The 20,438-nt window shown below is 41.5% G+C and overlaps 1 protein-coding gene across 1 annotated transcript in view; it reads left to right on the plus strand.

Moving 5' to 3' along the window:
- Positions 1–20,438, plus strand: part of LOC126191246 (venom dipeptidyl peptidase 4-like) — a 475,023-nt gene that overhangs the window by 230,760 nt on the left and 223,825 nt on the right. Inside the window, exons 2-3 of the mRNA XM_049932056.1 lie at positions 6,194–6,317; positions 7,646–7,731. Of these exons, the coding sequence (XP_049788013.1) occupies positions 6,194–6,317; positions 7,646–7,731 (210 nt within the window). The remainder of the gene's footprint in view (positions 1–6,193; positions 6,318–7,645; positions 7,732–20,438) is intronic.

Raw genomic sequence — 20,438 nt, forward strand, 5'->3', positions numbered from 1 at the left:
TTGAGTCTATTATTTAACAGCTTACATTCTTACAAATAGTTCAGAGCCTTATGGTCTGTGTAAACAATCACTTTCCTAACTTTCACATATATCCTGAACTTCCGAAAGCCATAAACGATGGCTAAAAGTTCCTTCTCTGAGATACCATACATTAATTCACGTTTGGACAGTGTTCTTCTTGCAGAGGCGATTGCCCTGTGCTCTGTTTTCCCATCTACTACCCTCTCCTGAAATAGCACTGCCGTATCCTGTAATCTGAGCTGTCTGCCCCAATACAGAAAGACGAAGACAAATCTGGGCAGTACAAATTTTTGCCATTTTTAAGCTATTCTTTATGGCTTCAAATTGCCTGTCACACTCATATGTCCAGCACCAGGTTACAGTTTTCTTTAATAGTCTACATAAGTTAGGTGAATTCAGGCTATAATCATTTACATAATTCCTATAGAATGAACATAGTCCTACAAATAATTTCAGTTGTTTCCTGTTTGTTAACACTGTGCTGTCAACAATAGCCTTGATTTTCTCTTTATTGGGCAAAATGCCATTAGGAGTTACCTGATGACCGAGAAACAGTAATGTTGCCTGAAAAAAATTCACATTTACATAAGTGTCATTCTCCCTTTAGATACAGCTTTGAATACATCCTCCAACAGCTGACAGTGCTCTTGCCAATTGCTACTCATGATCAAAATGTCATCTACATACACTGTCAATTTTCTCATTAATTCGTCACCCATGACTTAAAGCCCTTACAGAAACTGCTGCAGATATTGATAAACCAAATGGCACAACTGTGAACATGTAAGTCCTTCCTTCAAATAAGAAAGCAGTGTACTTTTTGCTCTCTTCAGCCAATTCCACCTGCCAAAACCCTGAAGTCAAATCCACATGGACAGAATTTTAGCATTATAAAAATTCTGCAACAGTTCATTCATGTTCTCAGGCTGATCATTTTCCTTGACTATTATTTTATTTAGCTTTCTTGCATCCAATACTATTCTTATAGAGCCATCTCTCTTTTTCACCACTACTATTGGATTATAATACGATTATAATACTCACTCCTCCCCATTTCCAGTATGCTCCACTTCAACATCTTCTGTATCCTGGCCCTTACAGCCTCTTTACCAGCTATTGCTATAGGATAAGGTCTGGCCCTTATTACCTCATGTGGCAAAACCTCAAAACATAATTGAACTCTACAACTTTTCCAGGTCTGTCAGAGAACACATGCTTATGTTTACACAATAAATCTGTAAGCTGCATCTTTTGTTCCTCATTTAAATGTCCCATTTCATTTACTTTGTCATATATCTGCTGTTCAGTACACATTTCATCACCTACCTCATCTATCCTTTGTAAATGAGTCATTGTCTCACCCCCTTTTAATTCCCCTTTAAATTTTATTCTTCGTCTGTTTCCACCAGCATCAAATTCTACTACTCTGTCCTTTACAAAAATGCTACAGTCATATTTGTACAAGACGTCCATGCCCAAAATTACATTCAATGCCAAACCATTCACCACAAAGCAACTAATATCAAAACAATAATCACTACTATTAAATTCCAGTGATACTTCTCTGCTGATGGGCTTACTACATGTTCCAGTTGCTGTCTTAATTTTGACTCCTGTAACTGGTAGTTCTATTAATCGTAAACATTTAATTTTCTGCTAGAAAGATTCAGAAATTGCAGATAAACTTGAGCCAGAGTCTAATAATGCTATATCTGTAATTCCTCCCGCATTGATATCAGTTATTGCCTGTATCTCCACTATTTTTACTCTACGTAATTTTGCATAAGATACCCAATCACTCAAATCATAATCAGCTTCCTCCTTTCCTAACCATCTACAATTGACATCTTTCAGGCTTGCATCCTCATCAGTTAAGAAAACAAAGGTTTCAATTTTATCTTCAGGGCAACCTACAGTAACATTCTCCATATCGTTACATATTTCCATATCCACATTGGACTCATTATCACCACCACTGTTATCACCTGCACCCACAAGCACAGTAACATTATCAGTAGGTAATTTACCAGCATTTTCCACATTGTCAAATACACCATTCATATTAACCTTTACAACGCACTGAATAATCCTCTCCTCACCTTTTCCATACTTCTCCATACTATTTCCGATAGACATCTCTTCCCATTCATCACATCCATTATTACTGTGAACATTGCCCCTTAGTTCCATATTCACTTCTGTTACCCCTTTTGATGAATCTACATCTGTCTCTGATCTTTCAATGACTTTTGCTGCACACAAACCAATATTGACCTCCCCTGCTTGTAAGTACTCTTCCCTCTTAAACATATAATCAATGTTAAACTCACACTGTTCATTGCTGGTATTAGCCTTGTTCTATTTTTTCCTGTTATACCTTTTATCGCTATTTCTGTAATTGTTAAAAGGTCCCCACAGATTTTCATTTTCTAAGACAGCATCCATATGATACGTTACAATTTCCCTTTTTCCTTGCTGACTTTATTACTCATCCCATCATGTCCTTGTCTGGCCCTGTTCACAGAATTACCAGCCCCCCTGCGGACCTTAAGTGAGGCATCAATTAGTATTTTGACTGCCTACCCTGTCCATTTGTATCTGGCATTTCCCCTATTCTCGCACCTTCTGTATCATTCTTCCTCTGATCAAAATCGTCTCTTCTTCGCCCCAAAATTTCTGTTATATCTTTGTGGCCTGCTTCTCCAATGTCTATTCTGATTATTCTGACCACTTATATCCCCTCTCCACTTGTTACGATTACTACTGTACTCAAAATGAATACTGTTTCCCCTTTCATGATACCTTCCACTCTCCCTCTGTTCCATGTATTTAGGTCTGTAACATAATGCCCTATCGATATTATCCTCAAAATTAAGGAATTATTCCACTGAATCTGTTGCACTGTGAATCAAATCCCGTTGCAAATACACTGGTAATCTTCTCTTTAGTGTTGATATTTCTGTTAATATAGCCAGTGGCCAATCAAGATGATTTAATTTATTCAGTTCTCTAACACAAAATTCTCTCACACTTTCCTTTCCACTCTTGTAACTGGATCCATTCAAAAAATCGTTTTGTAATCTTAATTGTTTTGGCTGGCCCCAGTATTTGTTCAAGAACAGGGTTTCAAATGTTTTAAAATCACAAAATTTATTATCATTTTGGTTAGCCCATGTTTGAGCTCCCACTTCCAACTGCCTCTTAACATATTCAATTTTTGCCTGCTCACTCATCCCTGTCACAAAGCTATCCTTACACGCAACTAAAAAGTCAACTGCATGGTATTAATTGTCCCCAGTAAAAGGTTTTGATTGAAATTCGTGCCCCATAGGATATCAACAATAAATTTCCATTCCCTGCTGCTGCAGTATTAACTGTCTCCCTCAAGAAATTTATTTGCCCTTCTAATTCCTTCTTATTGTCAGTAATTCCCTTATGGTAACCCAGCACTCCTGTCTTTATGGATTCAATACCTGCCTCTGTTTGTTTCTGAAATAATGTGCACATCTGTTCCTGTGCCTGAATCTTCCCCGCAAGATTACTTTGCACGGTGTCCACCTTGGCCACTAGTCATTTTTCAACCTCATCAACTCTGTCAATAATTCCCTCAACAATTTCAATCGTGCTTTCGACTTTATCTGTAATTTGAGTGAATCTGAGATCTATCTGATCACATTCTTCACTCGCTGTCTTTATTTTATCACTAAGCCTCAATTCCATATTCCCTACTTTTGACTCAGTTTCTCCAACTATTTCAGTTTTTATATTCCCTATTTTTGAATCTATTTCTCCTAATTTACTACTAAGTTTTACAAAAACTGCACTCCAACCAATTTCTTTTGGCATGCTAGGACTACTACAGTCACTCCTAACATCCACTAATTCGCCTTCGCTTTGAGATTCACGCATCTCATCGGCCATGGCTAATGAAAGAGCACAATTTTGCAATGTAGCTGCTGGCTGTACTTATCTTTTATATCCTCGTGTGATGCGATGTCTGCAGTCAGCGGCGGCAGCACAGCATGCAATGAATCATAGTCGGCGGCGTGACACTCGCAGCAAACTCGACCAGGACCGACAAAACGTGGCATGGGTCCCTGGCAACATGCAGACATGTTGGTCGGTGGCACGGACGACGGCGTTGATCGTCGGCAGCACGTGGATACAGCTTCGTTGACGGCTTTAACCGCAGCAACACATAGACACGGCACGGACGACGGTTTTACCCACGGCAAGACGTGGACGCAGCACGGAAGATTACGCATCTTCGGCGCCTGTGGTAGCGCATGGTCGACTCACCAGGCTGTGTAATTGACTGCATCACAGTCGTGGTGGCCTTATATTGGCGTCACCAAGGAGCAGCGCATATCTTGTCCAGCACAAACACGCTGCTACTGCTAATGCACTGACTTCGCTCAGAGCCCCCACACTAACTGTGCAAAAGCCTAAACATCAGATGGACATCCGATTCTGAAATATTATAGAATAGAGAAAAAAGTCCTATCCTGGACGAGCCCCCAATTGCAGCTGTACTCGGGCTTGCTCACTACCAAATTTACACGTGGCTCATCTGCAAAGGGGGTTGGTAGCGAACGGTTGCATTTGCGCCCCTAATACTAAGTCATATATTGGCTAGCCTTTGAACAGCAGTGAATTGAATACACAATTGTGTATACCACAAACCTGCGCAAAATGAGGTACGCTATACAAGTTCAGATTGAAACTTATTTATTTAAAAAAAAAGACACTTCTAAAGTTAACAAATAAATCCGATCTGGATAAATGATAATCGGTGCATGGTATATTGTCTCGCACCTACACACTTTCGCGTTGTTCCTTCACGGTTTATTCGCATACACACGCGTCCATGCTTACACTCGAGGCACGTTGCCGCTCCAAACTTACCACTACAACGGACGATGACCAAAAACCACATTTTCCCGTTCATATCCCCAGTCCTGAGTCGCGTCACGTGACACTATACTAATCAAAATAATTTCTAAACATGGCCACATTTCGTTTACAATTTTTATAAGATTTAAATACTTAAACCTAAATACGTTATATAATTTTACACACATTTTTCACCAGATAATTTTACAATTCGTCGTAATTAAAAGAACAAAACACTATGCAACAGAAATATGAACGCTTATCAAAACACAAGTATTTTCACGTCCATTTTGCATTACACAATTTTCACTCTGCATTTAATACATAATTTCATACTTAAGAACGGAAAATTAAGATCAGAACTTATGTATGACATGCTATCAGATTTACATAATTAGGAGTAACTTCATGTTTTGGCACAGTTTCACCCTCTCCATTTAATGACATGCTATCAGATTTTGCACGAAATATGAGACATACAAATATGTGTCTGGCACTTCAAAGATCGAAACTGAATGGTGTCTTCATAATAAAATAATGACTTACTTTGCAGTTGTTCTAAACATATTTTACTATGAAACGTTTTGATTGAAGTAGAACAGCCCAACGTATTAATTCTGCTGCTATGCTTTAAATTTAAATTACGATCTACTTGGAAGAGCTCGTTTTCGCATGACTTCTATTTCAATGATTAGGTATCCAGCAAATTCAAGGACTCATTACAAGCACACCCTACATTATTTACGTAAGTGCAAAGTCATGCACAGTAATTATATGCAATGATGTAACCAAGTAATTTAAACCATCTGAAACTGCTGAATGCTGCCTTCTCTTTATCAGGGAAAGATGAGTCAATAAATATATTCACTTGTCTTTGTGCTTTTCACATCCCATCCATTTTTCCATAGCTGATATTTCCACTGCCAGCAAAACTGCTGTATGCCCATATTACGCCCCCCCCCCCCCCCCCCCCGTTACCTTACGCAGTGTGCTAACCAGTCGCCTGGTGACAAGTTGGATTAGTAAAGATGGTATATAGTACCTAGCAGTAGCACAGCACTTGAGCGATCTGATTATGCTATATCATTCATTTACATCATTACTTCCTCAATATTTCAGTTCACCATTAGAGTTTATTTGTGTGCTTACATTTCGTTGCTGATGACTCAGAGGTTGTCCCGATAATGCAGGAGACACATGATGTGGGCGAGTGTTCATAACGTTCCTAACGAGTGTTAGTAACGTATAGCTGATTTCCTTTTCTTTTTTTCGTCTGTAGGCTGCTTGCGTGGTGCTGTTGCAGACGGCGCTGGCTGCCACGGTCAAACGAAAGCCCTTTGACCTAGACGATATTACCTCCGGAGAATTCTCGCCAGAGGAGTTTGACTTCGAGTGGATAAGTGGTGAGTTCCCTTCCATCTTATGAGCTACGACAACATGTCCTTCAGTGAACTGTCTACTTACGTCTGCCACACTCATTCGCTTTTGCATAGGCAAGTCTTCACATCAACACGCAACCATGAATATTGACTGTTACTCCTGGAACACCTTGTATATGCAGGATTTCGACCAATTTTGTAGTTTATGTGGTTTTGTGCAACTGGAAGAGTATATTATTGTTTGTTTCTTGCCTTAACAATAGGCCTTGGCTAGAACACACCAATGTCTAGTGAGTGTTGTGTGGCAGCGTGTCAGAGAGAGAGAGAGAGAGAGAGAGAGAGAGAGAGAGAGGACAGGTTTGCACAATCTTGTTGCGATAATGACAGATACCTCGCCCAACGACTCACTGTGCTTTTGTTCACTGCCATGTCTCCGTAGACATTCTGCAAGCGCTTACGATTATCTGCGATGCCCTGATTTTACGCTAAAAGAAGCTAAATGACAGCTCTCTGCTTGGAAAGCATCTCCATTGCAGACGCCATTTTGAAGACTACGTATAGTGCCGTCAACTTTCAGAACTCCATCAAACTGTAGGCGATATTCCACGATGGTCCACAACAAATTCCGCACTTTGTCAACCAGAATTGGGCGAGAAAAAATGTTTTGCATTAATTACTGAACGTCCCTTGTATTATATGTAGTGGTGTGAGTATGTGGTACATGGTCTTCAAAGAAGTTAATAAGTACCACGATAAGAAAATTTTTTTTGGGAATGAGACCGTTACCGTTAACATAAACGTAGTCTTTCTTCCGTATTTGACGACTGTTTTGTTAACCTGTGACCGCCACAGAGCTGACAGAGCAGCATCCCACCATCATTTAAAGTATGTCAGTTCTTCCCCTTACTTCCCCTTATCTCGCTGGATAAAATTCTGATCCTTCACGAAACGTGCATGGCGCGTAGGGAGTGCACTCACCCCTAAACTTAGCCAGACCGCTCCAGACGTAGCTCGTACATTAGCGGGCTTACCAGCAATCGTCGTTCCCCTGAACTATTCACGACTGGAACAGGAAAGGACCGAAGTGACAGTAACACGCAAAGTACCCTCTGCCACACATCGAAAGGTGTAGACGAAGATGTAAATATAGAGTCTCTGATTTTTCTAAACTGCGGCCTGGAACCCTTAGAGAGTACTACGATGAGTGAAGGAAATTTAAAACTGTTGTGACACTCACAGTGGCGAACAGAAAAGATTTATTTCTCATTGTGAAAGGTATCTCTTTCGTTTAGGAGTAAGAAGCACGAGTGTTGAATTCTTGCTCTCAGCAAATGAATCGTTGTATGTTACAGGGACGGAAATAATCTACAAGAACGACAGTGAGGTGGTGGCAATGGATGTGAGTTCCATGAAGAGCAGGGTACTTGTACCAAAAGAGGCAAGTCTCATCATCACCGTTGCCAGCTTTTTAATGCAACCGCCTGCAGCTTACTAGAGCCGTTCCCAGCGCCATGCTTTTACCAACCTCAGCCAGTTAACATCGTTACTAAACATCAGCGCATTCATAATACAGGGTGATTCAAAAAGAATACCACAACTTTAGGAATTTAAAACTCTGCAACGACAAAAGGCAGAGCTAAGCACTATCTGTCGGCGAATTAAGGGAGCTATAAAGTTTCATTTAGTTGTACATTTGTTCGCTTGAGGCGCTGTTGACTAGGCGTCAGCGTCAGTTGATGCTAAGATGGCGACCGCTCAACAGAAAGCTTTTTGTGTTATTGAGTACGGCAGAAGTGAATCGACGACAGTTGTTCAGCGTGAATTTCGAACGACGTATGGTGTTAAACCTCCTGATAGGTGGTGTATTAAACGTTGGTATAAACAGTCAACTACCCGAGGCGATGGATCGGCCGCCAGGCAGCCCGTGACAGAGCACTTCATCACTGGCCTCCAAGAAGCCCTGATCTTACCCCCTGCGATTTTTTCTTATGGGGGTATGTTAAGGATATGGTGTTTCGGCCACCTCTCCCAGCCACCATTGAGGATTTGAAACGAGAAATAACAGCAACTATCCAAACTGTTACGCCTGATATGCTACAGAGAGTGTGGAACGAGTTGGAGTATCGGGTTGATATTGCTCGAGTGTCTGGAGGGGGCCATATTGAACATCTCTGAACTTGTTTTTGAGTGAAAAAAAAACCTTTTTAAATACTCTTTGTAATGATGTATAACAGAAGGTTATATTATGTTTCTTTCATTAAATACACATTTTTAAAGTTGTGGTATTCTTTTTGAATCACCCTGTATACTCCGCTTATTGCTTTATCGTAACATAATATGTACACTGAGGTGGCAAAAGTCGTGGGATATGTCCTAATATCGTGTCACATCTCCTTTTGCCAGGCATAGAGCAGGAACTCGACGTGCCATAGACTCGACAAGTGGTTAGAAGTCCCCTGCAGAAATATTGAGCCATGCTCCCTCTATAGCTGTCTACAGTTGCGAAAGTGTTGCCTGTGCAGGATTTTGTGCACGAACTGACTTTTCGATTATGTCTCATACGAGGGTCACTCCAAAAGAAGTGCACACTATTTTTGTAAAAATACAGTTTTCATTCTGCATGTATGAAAGTTTCACAGTGTGTAGATACATCCTTCCCGCTTGTTTTCAAACTTAGTTCAACCTGTTCCCGCGAGTGGTGCTGTCACAGCATGTCTTCAAGGTGGCTGCTACACTTGACGTTCGTCAGAAGCAACGTGCTGTCATAGAAGTCCTGTGCCGTGGAAATGAGACAGTGGGAAACATCCACAAGTGGTTGAAAAAGGTGTATGGAAATGCTGCTGTCGATGGCAGTACATTTAGTCGGTGGGCAAGTAGGTTACGTGATGACAGTGGGCACGGCAATATTGAGGATTGTCCTCGCAGCGGCAGGCCTTGTACTGCATACAATCCAGACAATGTGCAGAGAGTTAACGAATCGGTGACTGCTGGCAGACGTATCAGAGTGAACGAATTGTCACGCTACGTTGGGATAGGGGAAGGAAATGTTTGCAGAATACTGAAAGTGTTGGCGTTAAAAAATATTCGTGCCAGGTGGGTTCCCAGGATGTTGACACTTGCTCACAAAGAAACAAGAAAAACGGTATGCAGCAAACTTTTGGAACAGTACGAGAATGGTGGAGATGAATTTCTTGGAAGAATTGTGACAGGTGATGAAACATGGCTCCATCATTTTTCACCAGAGACGTTAGAGACAATCAGTGGATTGGCTTCATACAAACTCACCCAATAAAAAAAAATTCAGAACCACCCCTTCTGCTGGAAAAATTATGGCTATGGTGTTTCTCGATTCCGGAGGACTCTTGCTTGTGGACATCATGCCAAGTGGAACCACTATAAATTCTGATGCGTACGTGACGACACTGAAGAAACTTCAAGCTCGACTGAGTCGTGTTCGACCACATCGGCAAAAGCAGGATGTTTTACTGTTGCGCGGCAATGAACGGCCACATGTCAGTCATAAAACCACGGAAGCGATCGCAAAACTCGGATGGACAACACTGAAACACAGTCCTGACCTGACTCCATGTGACTATCGCCTCTTTGGGAAACTGAAATACTCTCTTCGTGGAACAAGGTTTGAAGATGATGACTCCCTTGTGCCCGCTGCCAAACAGTGTGGCTCCAACAGGTTGGTCCAGAATTTTACCGTGCGGGTATACAGCCGCTAGTTCCAAGATGGCGTTAGGCAGTTGAGAGGGATGGAAATTATGTGGAGAAATGAAAACATTGTTCCTAAAGGATGTATCTACACACTGTAAAAGTTTCAAACATGTAGAATAAAAGATGGATTTAAAAAAATAGTGTGCATCTCTTTTCGAGTGACCCTTGTAGATGTTCAATGGGATTGATGTCAGGCAATCTGAGTGGCCAAATGATTCGCTCGAACTGCCAGAATGTTCTTCAAACCAATCGTGAACGTTCGGGAACATGAAGTCCCTGAATGGATGCAGATAGTCTCCAAGTCTCGGAACGTAGGCATTTCCAGTCAGTGACCGGTTCAGTTGGCCGGAGGTCCTATTCCATTATATGTAAACATAGCCCACAACATTATAGACCACCACCAGCTTGAAAAATGTCTTGTTGACAACATGGGTCCAAGGCTTCGTCGGTTCTGCGCCACATTCGAAGCCTACCATCAGCTCTTACCAACTGAAATCGGGACTCATCTGACCAGACCACGGTTGTCCAGTCGTCTAGGGTCCAACCGGTATGGTCGCGAGTTCAGGAGAGGCGCTGCAGGCGATGCCCTGCTCTTAGCAAAGCCACTCGAGTAGGTCGTCTGCTGCCATAGCCCATTATCGCCCAGTTTCGCGGCACTGTCCCAACAGATACGCTCGTCGCACGTCCCACATTGATTTCTGTGGTTATTTCGTGCATTGTTGCTTGTCTGCTAGCACCGACAACTCTTCGCAAATGCCGCTGCCGCCTGTCGTTATGGTCGTCGGCTACTGCATAGCCCGTGGTGAGAGATAATGCCTGATATTGGCTACTCTCGGTACACTCTTGACGCTGAGGATCTCGGAATATTGTTCCGTAACGATTTCCGAAATGGAATATGCCATGCGTCTAGCTCCAACTAGCATTCCGCGTTGAAAGTCTCTTGATTCCCACCGTGAATCACGTTGGAAACATTTCCACGTGAATCACCTGAGCACAAATTACAGCTCCACCAATGCACTGGCCTTTTATGACTTGTGTACGCCATACTACGGCCGTATGTATATGTGCATATCGCTGTCCCACGATTTTTCTCACCTCGTTGTATGCGTCTAATAGTACACCCGTCTTTATCTTTTATTTACATGGGAGCAGTGTTTTTCGGCTCGAATCTTCACTGCAGTGAACACCAACTGAAATGCGCTAATAACTGTGACCAGTCTTCCATCAGACGATTTGTACATACGACACTTTTGAGCAACGTGTGATAATATCTGGCAGTAGATAAAATAATATTCTAGTGCATTATTTAAAGTTACGATTTGATTACAACAAAATATTTTCTTACTGGGTGTTGTTGCTAGGCTGTTAAATACACTGACCTCTTAATTGAGATTTTATTAGTCTTTTACTACTTTCGCCCTGTTTTTTGCAAACTTTTTAAACACCCCGACCGGTTTTCAGCCGGCCGAAGTGGCCGTGCGGTTACAGGCGCTGCAGTCTGGAACCGCAAGACCGCTACGGTCGCAGGTTCGAATCCTGCCTCGGGCATGGCTGTTTGTGATGTCCTTAGGTTAGTTAGGTTTAACTAGTTCTAAGTTCTAGGGGACTAATGACCTCAGCAGTTAAGTCCCATAGTGCTCAGAGCCATTTGAGCCAACCGGTTTTCATTTTCCTGGGATGAGCGCAATACATAATACTAATATACTAAATAACTTTTTTTTACTGTATCCCTCAACTGAGTTTGCACTGTTACCTATTTGGTTTTTAACAGGGTGAGATAAATCATAGCTGGTGCATCCATCCTAACAACATGTAATAAATTTATTATTATTACGTCACAAAGCTATTAATGGATAAATTACAGTTAACACACAACACTAGCGCCGCCCATCGGCTCTGGGAGGCGCGCTTTAAAACAGGGTGTTGTGAACACAGCCTTAGCTCTTGACTGTATTCACCTGTAACCTAAGTATGATAATGCGGTGATATACATTGTACTCGATGTTGGACATCTTGCGATTATGCTACCCACCATTATTAACCAGATGTTAGAGCGGAGGGAGAGTAGCACTCCCTAGAAATTGCACAATGAATTTTTATTCAAATTTTCACAGCCAAACGATGAGTTGGAAATGGGAAAATGGAGTATCAAATTGACCAATGTGCGGTCTAGTTTTGGAAAAAAAAATAATTGCTTGAGAGTGAAGAGAGTAAGAAACATATTATATGCTTTATAAACAAAAATTAAAAATAAATAGGTGAAAAAAGAACAATGAAGTGTTTTGTGCAGTAATTTGTCTAAAAGTAAAATATAAAATAGATTAGAGGAACATCTGACGCGTCTTTGAATGATGTTCGAAATCATGCACAGCAAGTGAGGTGCCGATTGAGAATTTAAAGTTCAGTGTTTCATTTAGAAAACTAAAGGATATTTGTCTCGTGAATTGTATAGACCAGCGGACAAATATCCTCTATTAGGCCTACTCTTTAATTTTCTAAATTAAAGATTTAACTTTAAATTCTCAATCGGCACGTCGTTCGCTGTAAATGATTTCAAACATCATTCAAAGGAGTGTCAAACGTTTCTCTTATCTGTCTTCTTTCTTACTTTTAAACAAATAATTTCCCAAAACGGATGACCTTTTTTCACTATTTTAAAAAAAATTTCTATGCTCTCCCTGTTTGAATTTTGTTCTTATCTCATACTGTAACAATAAATATTGTAAAACTTTGAGAGATCTGAAAATAACCAATGGGTCGAAACTAGGCATGTGTGAAGTACAAAATATTAAAATAATCTCGATGTAAATTAAACCTATGAACAAAAATATAACAGTCTTTTGTGTATAACTTTGTCGTCTTTCAAAGCTTTGTCGCTGTTTAAACTGTATAGCTAAACAAAAGATGGTACGAGTCCCAATAAACATATAACATAATCGTGCTGTCAACAAAGGTGAATATTATATAAGTTTTATCAATGTTTAATAGTATTGTTATTGATTTTTCTTTATGTTGTTTTGTCACTATATATATATATATATATATATATATATATATATATATGTGTGTGTGTGTGTGTGTGTGTGTGTGTGTGTCAAAGAGACAGAGAGAGAGAGGGAGGGATAGAGAGAGAATGTGAATAACTATAAAAGTGACTGGTTATAGGTATACACTCTTTAAAAAAAATGACACATCACAAATGAGTTATCCGAATCAGACGGAAATCGGTGGATATGATGTACACGTGCAGAAAAGCTGATCATTATAATTTCAGAAAAACTGGCTCATGTGTTTAAGGGACGCGACGGACGCGAAATTTAAGCGACAGAAAGAAGATGCTGTGATATGCAAATGATTAGCTTTTCAGAGCATTTACACAAGGTTGGCGCCGGTGGCGACACCTACAACGTCCTGACATGAGGAAAGTTTCCAACCGATTTCTCATACACAAACAGCAATTGACCGGCGTTGCCTGGTGAAACGTTGTTGTGATGCCTCGTGTAAGGAGGAGAAATGCGTACCATCACGTTTCGGACTTTGATAAAGGTAGGATTGTAGCTTATCGCGATTGCGGTTGATCGTATCGCGACATTGCTGCTCGCGTTGGTCGAGATCCAATGACTGTTAGCAGAACATGGTGGGTTCAGGAGGGTAATACGGAACGCCGTGCTAGATCCCAACGGCCTCGTATCACTAGCAGTCGAGATGAAAGGCATCTTATCCGCATGGTTGTAACGGATCGTGCAGCAACGTCTCGATCCCTAAGTCAACAGATGGGGACGTTTGCAAGACAACAACCATCTGCACGAACAGTTCGACGACGTTTGCAGCAGCATGGACTATCAGCTCGGAGACCATGGCTGCGGTTACCCTTGACGCTGCATCACAGACAAGAGCGCCTGCGATGGTGTACACAACGAACCTGGGTGCACGAATGGCAAAAAGTCATTTTTTCGGATGAACCCAGGTTCTGTTTACAGCATCATGATGGTCGCATCTGTGTTTGGCGACATCGCGGTGAACGCACATTGAAAGCATGTATTCCTCATCGCCATACTGGCGTATCACCCGGCGTGATGGCTACACGTCTCGGTCACCTCTTGCTCGCAGTGATGGCACTTTGAACAGTGGAAGTTACATTTCAGAGGTGTTACGACCCGTGGCTCTACCCTTCATTCGTTCCGTGCGAAACCCTACATTTCAGCAGGATAATGCACGACCGCATGTTGTAGGTCCTGCACGGGCCTTTTTGGATACAGACTGTTCGACTGCTGCCCTGGTCAGCACATTCTCCAGATCTCTCACCAACTAAAAACGTGTGGTCAATGGTGGCCGAGCAACTGACTCGTCACAAAACGCCAGTCACTACTCTTGATGAACTTTGGTATCGTGTTGAAGGTGTATGGGCAGCTGTACCTGTACACGCCATTCAAGCTCTGTTTGACTCAATGCCCAGGCGTATCAAGACCGTTATTACGGCCAGAGGTGTTTGTTCTGGGTACTGATTTCTCAGGCTCTATGCACCCAAATTGCGTGAAAATGTAATCACCTGTCAGTTCTAGTATAATATATTTGTCCAATGAATACCCGTTTACCATATCTATTTCTTCTTGGTGTAGCAATTTTAATGGCCAGTAGCGTAGAATAGCGTCGACCTACCCTTGTGCTTGAAAGATACCGCGCATGACAAGCAGAGAGCTCCTGCTATGAAAGCCGTATGGTGGGCGCCAGTCAGGCTGAAATCCCACTGCTGTCGAGGGAGTCCCCAAATACGTCTTCACTTGTCATCGGGCCTCAGATCGAAGCGGGACTCATCGCAGAAAACTGTTCTACTCTGGCCAGTGAGATTCCAGGTTGAAGACGAGTCTGAAGACAACTCGTTCAGCTGTGGGATACCAACCTAACTGTCGCCCACCACACGACCCGACAATCGAGAATGGAGCCCGGGATGACATTTCTTTCCATAACATAACCTCTTTGGTTGTCATTTTCGGCACCCTCGCAGCACAGCAGTACGTCGACGATATTCTACGCCTCGTTTCGTAGCCATTCATGGCAAGCCATTCTGGGCTTACATTTCAGCAAGATATTGCCCACCCACACCCAGCGAGAATTCTGCTGTTTGTCTTCGTGCTTGCGAAACCCTACCTTGGGCAGCAATGTCGCCGGATCCCTCCTAAATTTGGATCCCTCCTGAATTGAGAACGTTTGGCACATTATTGGCAAGGCCCTCCACTCATGTTGGGGTTTTTGAGGATCTAATCCGCCAGCAGGACATAATTTGGCCGATATACCTCGAACATTCAACGACCATATCAATCAGTGCAGAGCCCAATAAGTGCTTGCATAAGGGCGAGAGGTGGACCAACGCGTTGCGATTAAACGCCAATGTTTATGGAATAAAGTCGCTGAGATTAGATATCCTTGAAGATTTGTTTGCTGCCCTTGTTATGGGTTTGACCGCAAAATTTACTTTCTTGCGAGGCATGCCGACTTTCATTCACGCTTTGTTTTTCGTACTACGTTTATACTGTCGAACTGTCATTAATTTTCTACTCCTTCTTGGGTGTGCAGTGATTATTTTTCCTCCTTTCACTCTCCCATTTTCTGCATAAGTTGATATGATATGTTTTGTTACTTTTGTGTTACATTCATCCTCAAAATATGTCTGCATTCTGAATTCAGATATTTCAGTACCTCGCTATTCGGCGGGTGATGGCAAACCTGTCTACATTGTCCTAGTTTAGTCGCACATTATATTGGAAGTAAGTCTTCTGTTTCTTGCCCCGGTACCAAAAACGCTTTTAGAGCCAGTTGTGCAATCTCGGGATAAATCTAGGGCTAGCTAACGGAGGAATAGGCTAACTGTTGTGGGTTGACAGGAGAGCCAACACCGGGTTACTAGAGGAAGCCGAAAGGCACGCGTTTTAGCTCACGCAGGCTGGCGTGAGGTCTGGAACAGGTCAGGGAAATTAGAATTTAGAAAAACGGACGTAGCTGGTGGGATACTTAACTTTAATCCATAACTGGTGAACGTCGCTCTAGACGGTACATTACTCATAATATCAATAGTAACTGGTAATGGCGCCTTGCTAGGTCGTAGCAAAATGACGTAGCTGAAGACTAAGTATTTTGTCAGAGCGTATTTTGTCAGTGAACCATCGCTAGCAAAGTCGGTTGTACAACTGGGGTGAGTGCTAGGGAGTCTCTCTAAACTAGACCTGCCGTGTGGCGGCGCTCGGTCTGCAATCACTGATAGTGGCGACACGCGGGTCCGACGTATACTAATGGACCGCGGCCGATTTAAAGGTTACCACCTAGCAAGTGTGGTGTCTGGCGGTGACACCACACTAACCACTGGTGAAGTTGGAGTGCGCGTTGTACGTCACCATTTTATTCCTCTTTTAATTATTCCCGGAGTAGCATTCATGTCGAGTTGAGTTGGCAAGAACTCAAGAGCACTCTGGGTATTTTCGCTTACGTCATTTCACATTTACATATTCGTCGTCTGCAGAAAAAAAATGATCGTATGGCTGGGAGGCCTCATTCGGGGAAGTTTGGCCACCGTATTGCAAGTTCTTTTTGGTGATGCCACATCGGTGACTTGCGAGTCAGTGATGATGAAGGACACACAACACCCAGTCCCCTGCCGGGAATCGAACCCGCGCCCCCTGCATGGTAGGCGCTGACGCTACCGCTACGCTGCGGAGGCGGACGTCGTCTACAGAAAGAGTGTGTCAAACATTAGTGATCGCAAAACATTTCACATGAGGGTACCTTGAGGCTGGTAGATACTGTGAATGAGTTCAAGAGTATAGTAGAAAACACGAAAACTGTTGCAGTCTCATTCAATGTAAATATTAGTGCAAAACATTTAACTAATTTGGTAGGGTACATATATGTATAACTTCCTGTCTTGAATTTAGTTAAATGATCAGGTATTTGTTATTTGATCAGTAAGAAATCTTTCTACATTTCCGAATAAAGTATACGAAAAAATATGCTACAGTTTCCATTCACAAACAACTTCAAACAGATCGACAGAGCATCTACAATAGACGTGCAATTATTATTATTATTATTATTATTATTATTATTATTATTATTTAAAGACAGAAACATGTAAATATTAAGCACAGAAAAGGTAGCAGAGGCTGTAGATTGGTGGCCCCCATATGTGTAATGTAATTCCAAAAGTACACGATTTGATAAAGTTTGTCACAGAAAGACGCCACAGTCAGTTCGATTCAGATGCAACATTTCTGTACGATAGTATTCCATCAAATTTATTTGTAGGGTAGATGGTGAATTGAATTATGAGTAGGCACATAAACAGGAACAACTGTCAAATGCGGTGTGCTTTGTGAAATTTATAGTCTCTTTAACAAACTGTGACAACATAGACATCATGGAGATTGATTTGACTGAAAATTGTGAACGATGTTTCTGGCTAGCTTGTTTCTGTATTTACGTTTTAGAATGATTCATTCATTACAACGGCAATGGGTGTTATACAGAAAATACCCTTCCTAAATTATTGAACACTATTTGTCCATCTAATTTTGCACTTCTTGGCCTTATGCAAATCATGTTTCTGTGGTTTGATGATTATTAATTATATTGAGGGCATATTTAAAGAATAAGATGCCACGGTTTACAAAAAGCATCCATTAAATTTTCTATAATCTTGGGGTGGAAATACACCTATGGCGCGTACCAAACTGGAGGCTGCTGTTATTGTATCTCACCACAAATGGTTGAGAAACTGTTTCATACATAATTTTGGGTTGTGCAATGATCTCTGGCACCTGTATGTAATATTGGGGGGGGGGGGGGGGGGAAGTTGAAGTAACCAGAGGCCTGGCACCTTCACTGTGTTCTTCGTTCTTTTCTTGTCATCTCAGCTTAGAACTGTCAGTTTTGTTTTCAGAATAAAAATACCTGTTCTCAAATGAAAAATAATTAGCAAAATTGCAGATGGTGCTGCTTCAAAAGTATCTTGACAAGAACCAGAGAAGGGAGAAAGAACTGTATTGGTTAAAAAAGGATTATAAAGCTCAAAATTAGGATCAGAAAATAAAAATTAATCAAATAATTTCAGAATAAAATTATATTAATCCATATACATTTGTTATTTTAGCCGCCAGGGTAGCTGAGAGCGCTAACGCGCTGCTTCCTGGCCTTGGGTAGGCGCGCCAGCCCTGGGTCGAATCCGCCCGGTGGATTAAGACGACGACTGGTGTGCCGGCCAGCCTGGATGTGGTTTTTAGGCGGTTTTCCACATCCTACTAGGTGAATACCTGGCTGGTCCCCACGTCCCGCCTCAGTTACACGACTCGCAGACATCTGAAACACATTCACACTATTCCACGATTTACACTAGACGCAGACAGCTGGGGTACACTACTTCCGTCCAGGGGCGGTATGGGGTGGCGGCAGGTGTTGTGTTGGCAGAAGAGCCAACACCGTGTTACTAAAGGAGGCCGAAATGCACGAGTTTTAGCTCACGCAGGCTGGCGTGAAGAGGGAAGAACTATACTGACGTGAGGTCTGGAACATGACAAGGAATGAGAATTCAGAAAGCGGTTGTAATTAGTTTCATACTTAATTTTAATCCATTAATGATGAACGTCGCTCCTGACGGTACATGATTCACAATATCAATACCAATAGTAACTGAATATGGCGCCTTGGTAGGTCGTAGCAAATGACGTAGCTGAAGGCTGTGCTAAACTGTCGTCTCTGCAAATGAGAGCGTATGTAGACAGTGAACCATCGCTAGCAAAGTCGGCTGTACAAATGGGGCGAGTGCTAGGGAGTCTCTCTAGACCTGCCGTCTGGCGGCGCTCGGTCTGCAATCACTGATAGTGGCGACATGCGGGTCCGACGTATACTAACGGACCGCAGCCGATTTAAAGGCTACCACCTAGCGAGTGTGGTGTCTGGCGGTGACACCACAGCAGGAACGGCATCCGGCCACCCCTTACAATTAACCCTGCCGACCCTGCGCACAATGCGGGATAAAGGCAGTAACAAAAGAAAAAAAGATACATTTGTTTATTTTATTTTCTTTCCTTTTCAACTGAAATAATTAAAAACCTATCTCTTGTGCATGTTGTCCAGTGTCATACACATCCTTTTAATAATCATGCCAGCTCTCCCCTTGTCAGTACGAATAAATTCTCCAACGGACAGAAAGAAATCACCAGCGGCAAAATATGTGAGTGTCTGTAGCCGCTGGTTCATTGGTAGAGCAGAGTCATTTCTGAAAGAAAGGAAAGAGTGACATGAGTCAATTCAAGAAAAATTTAAAGACATAATTTGCAGCGACTCCTTCCACTGTTATGGTTATGTAGATCCAATAACTAAAGATTCCTGTTAACTGAATGAAAAGTACCTATTTTCGTGTCACACAGGAGTAATTACTTTATGATAAATATGTATGTGGTTATGTGGATGATACTAATTACAGAAATACAACAGCTATCTGCTATAGCTTTATTTTTAAAAAATACTTTCATATTAATTTCAGTGTGTTAAATTTAGCTTTAGTAAACACAAATAACTTTCATGCTTATGGGAATAATTCTAGGTGGTGGAGTATCTTGTTGCTCTGAAGCATTCACTAAAAGATGGAAACTTATTGTCCCAATGCGTTATAAGAGTGAACAATATTTTTTGCTATAGATTTGGTTGAGTGAACTAGCGAAATTAGTGTGCTATCAAATTTTTTGTTATATTAAACAATTACAATAAGCCATCAATTTCAGAAAAATGGTGCTTCACTCTGGTACAATATAAGATATTTCACTTTAAGTTACCTTCAACTAGCTACAGTCTGACATAAAAGAGAACACTGAAAAACACTTGATATTAATGGAAATTTAAAAACATAGCATTCCAGGCACCCTTCTCACATGCTACAACTATGCATGTAACTAGATCCCTCTTATGTTCTTATAGCATACAAAAACAACTATTATTTTATGGTAAATGTGGGTGGGCTTATGAGGATAATACTGATAACAAAGAAACAACAGTTACATTCTATAGCTGGAGAAGCATCACTTTTTTAAAGAAAAAAACTCTTACTTTCTTCTTAATCTTACTGTGTTAAATTTAGCCTGAGTAAGAACAAACAGTTCACTGGCTTCAGCTAATAATGGTAGGTGGTAGACAATTTTCTTGCTCCAAGGCATTAATGTGCCTGTAATCCTAACATTTTCAATAAAAGGGGGAAATTTATTTTGGCACTGCTGTGGTCTTTACAAAATAGAATACAATAGAATACAAAGTGGAACAATATTTTCTGCCATTGATGAGATTGGGACACTACTGTTTTGTCCAAACGTTTTGCTACACAAAAAATCGATGTTTCGCCAAAAACAGAAAATGCTGTTAATACAAATTGTACACATAAAT

This window comes from Schistocerca cancellata, chromosome 6 (assembly GCF_023864275.1).
Source record: "Schistocerca cancellata isolate TAMUIC-IGC-003103 chromosome 6, iqSchCanc2.1, whole genome shotgun sequence".
Taxonomy (NCBI): domain Eukaryota; kingdom Metazoa; phylum Arthropoda; class Insecta; order Orthoptera; family Acrididae; genus Schistocerca; species Schistocerca cancellata.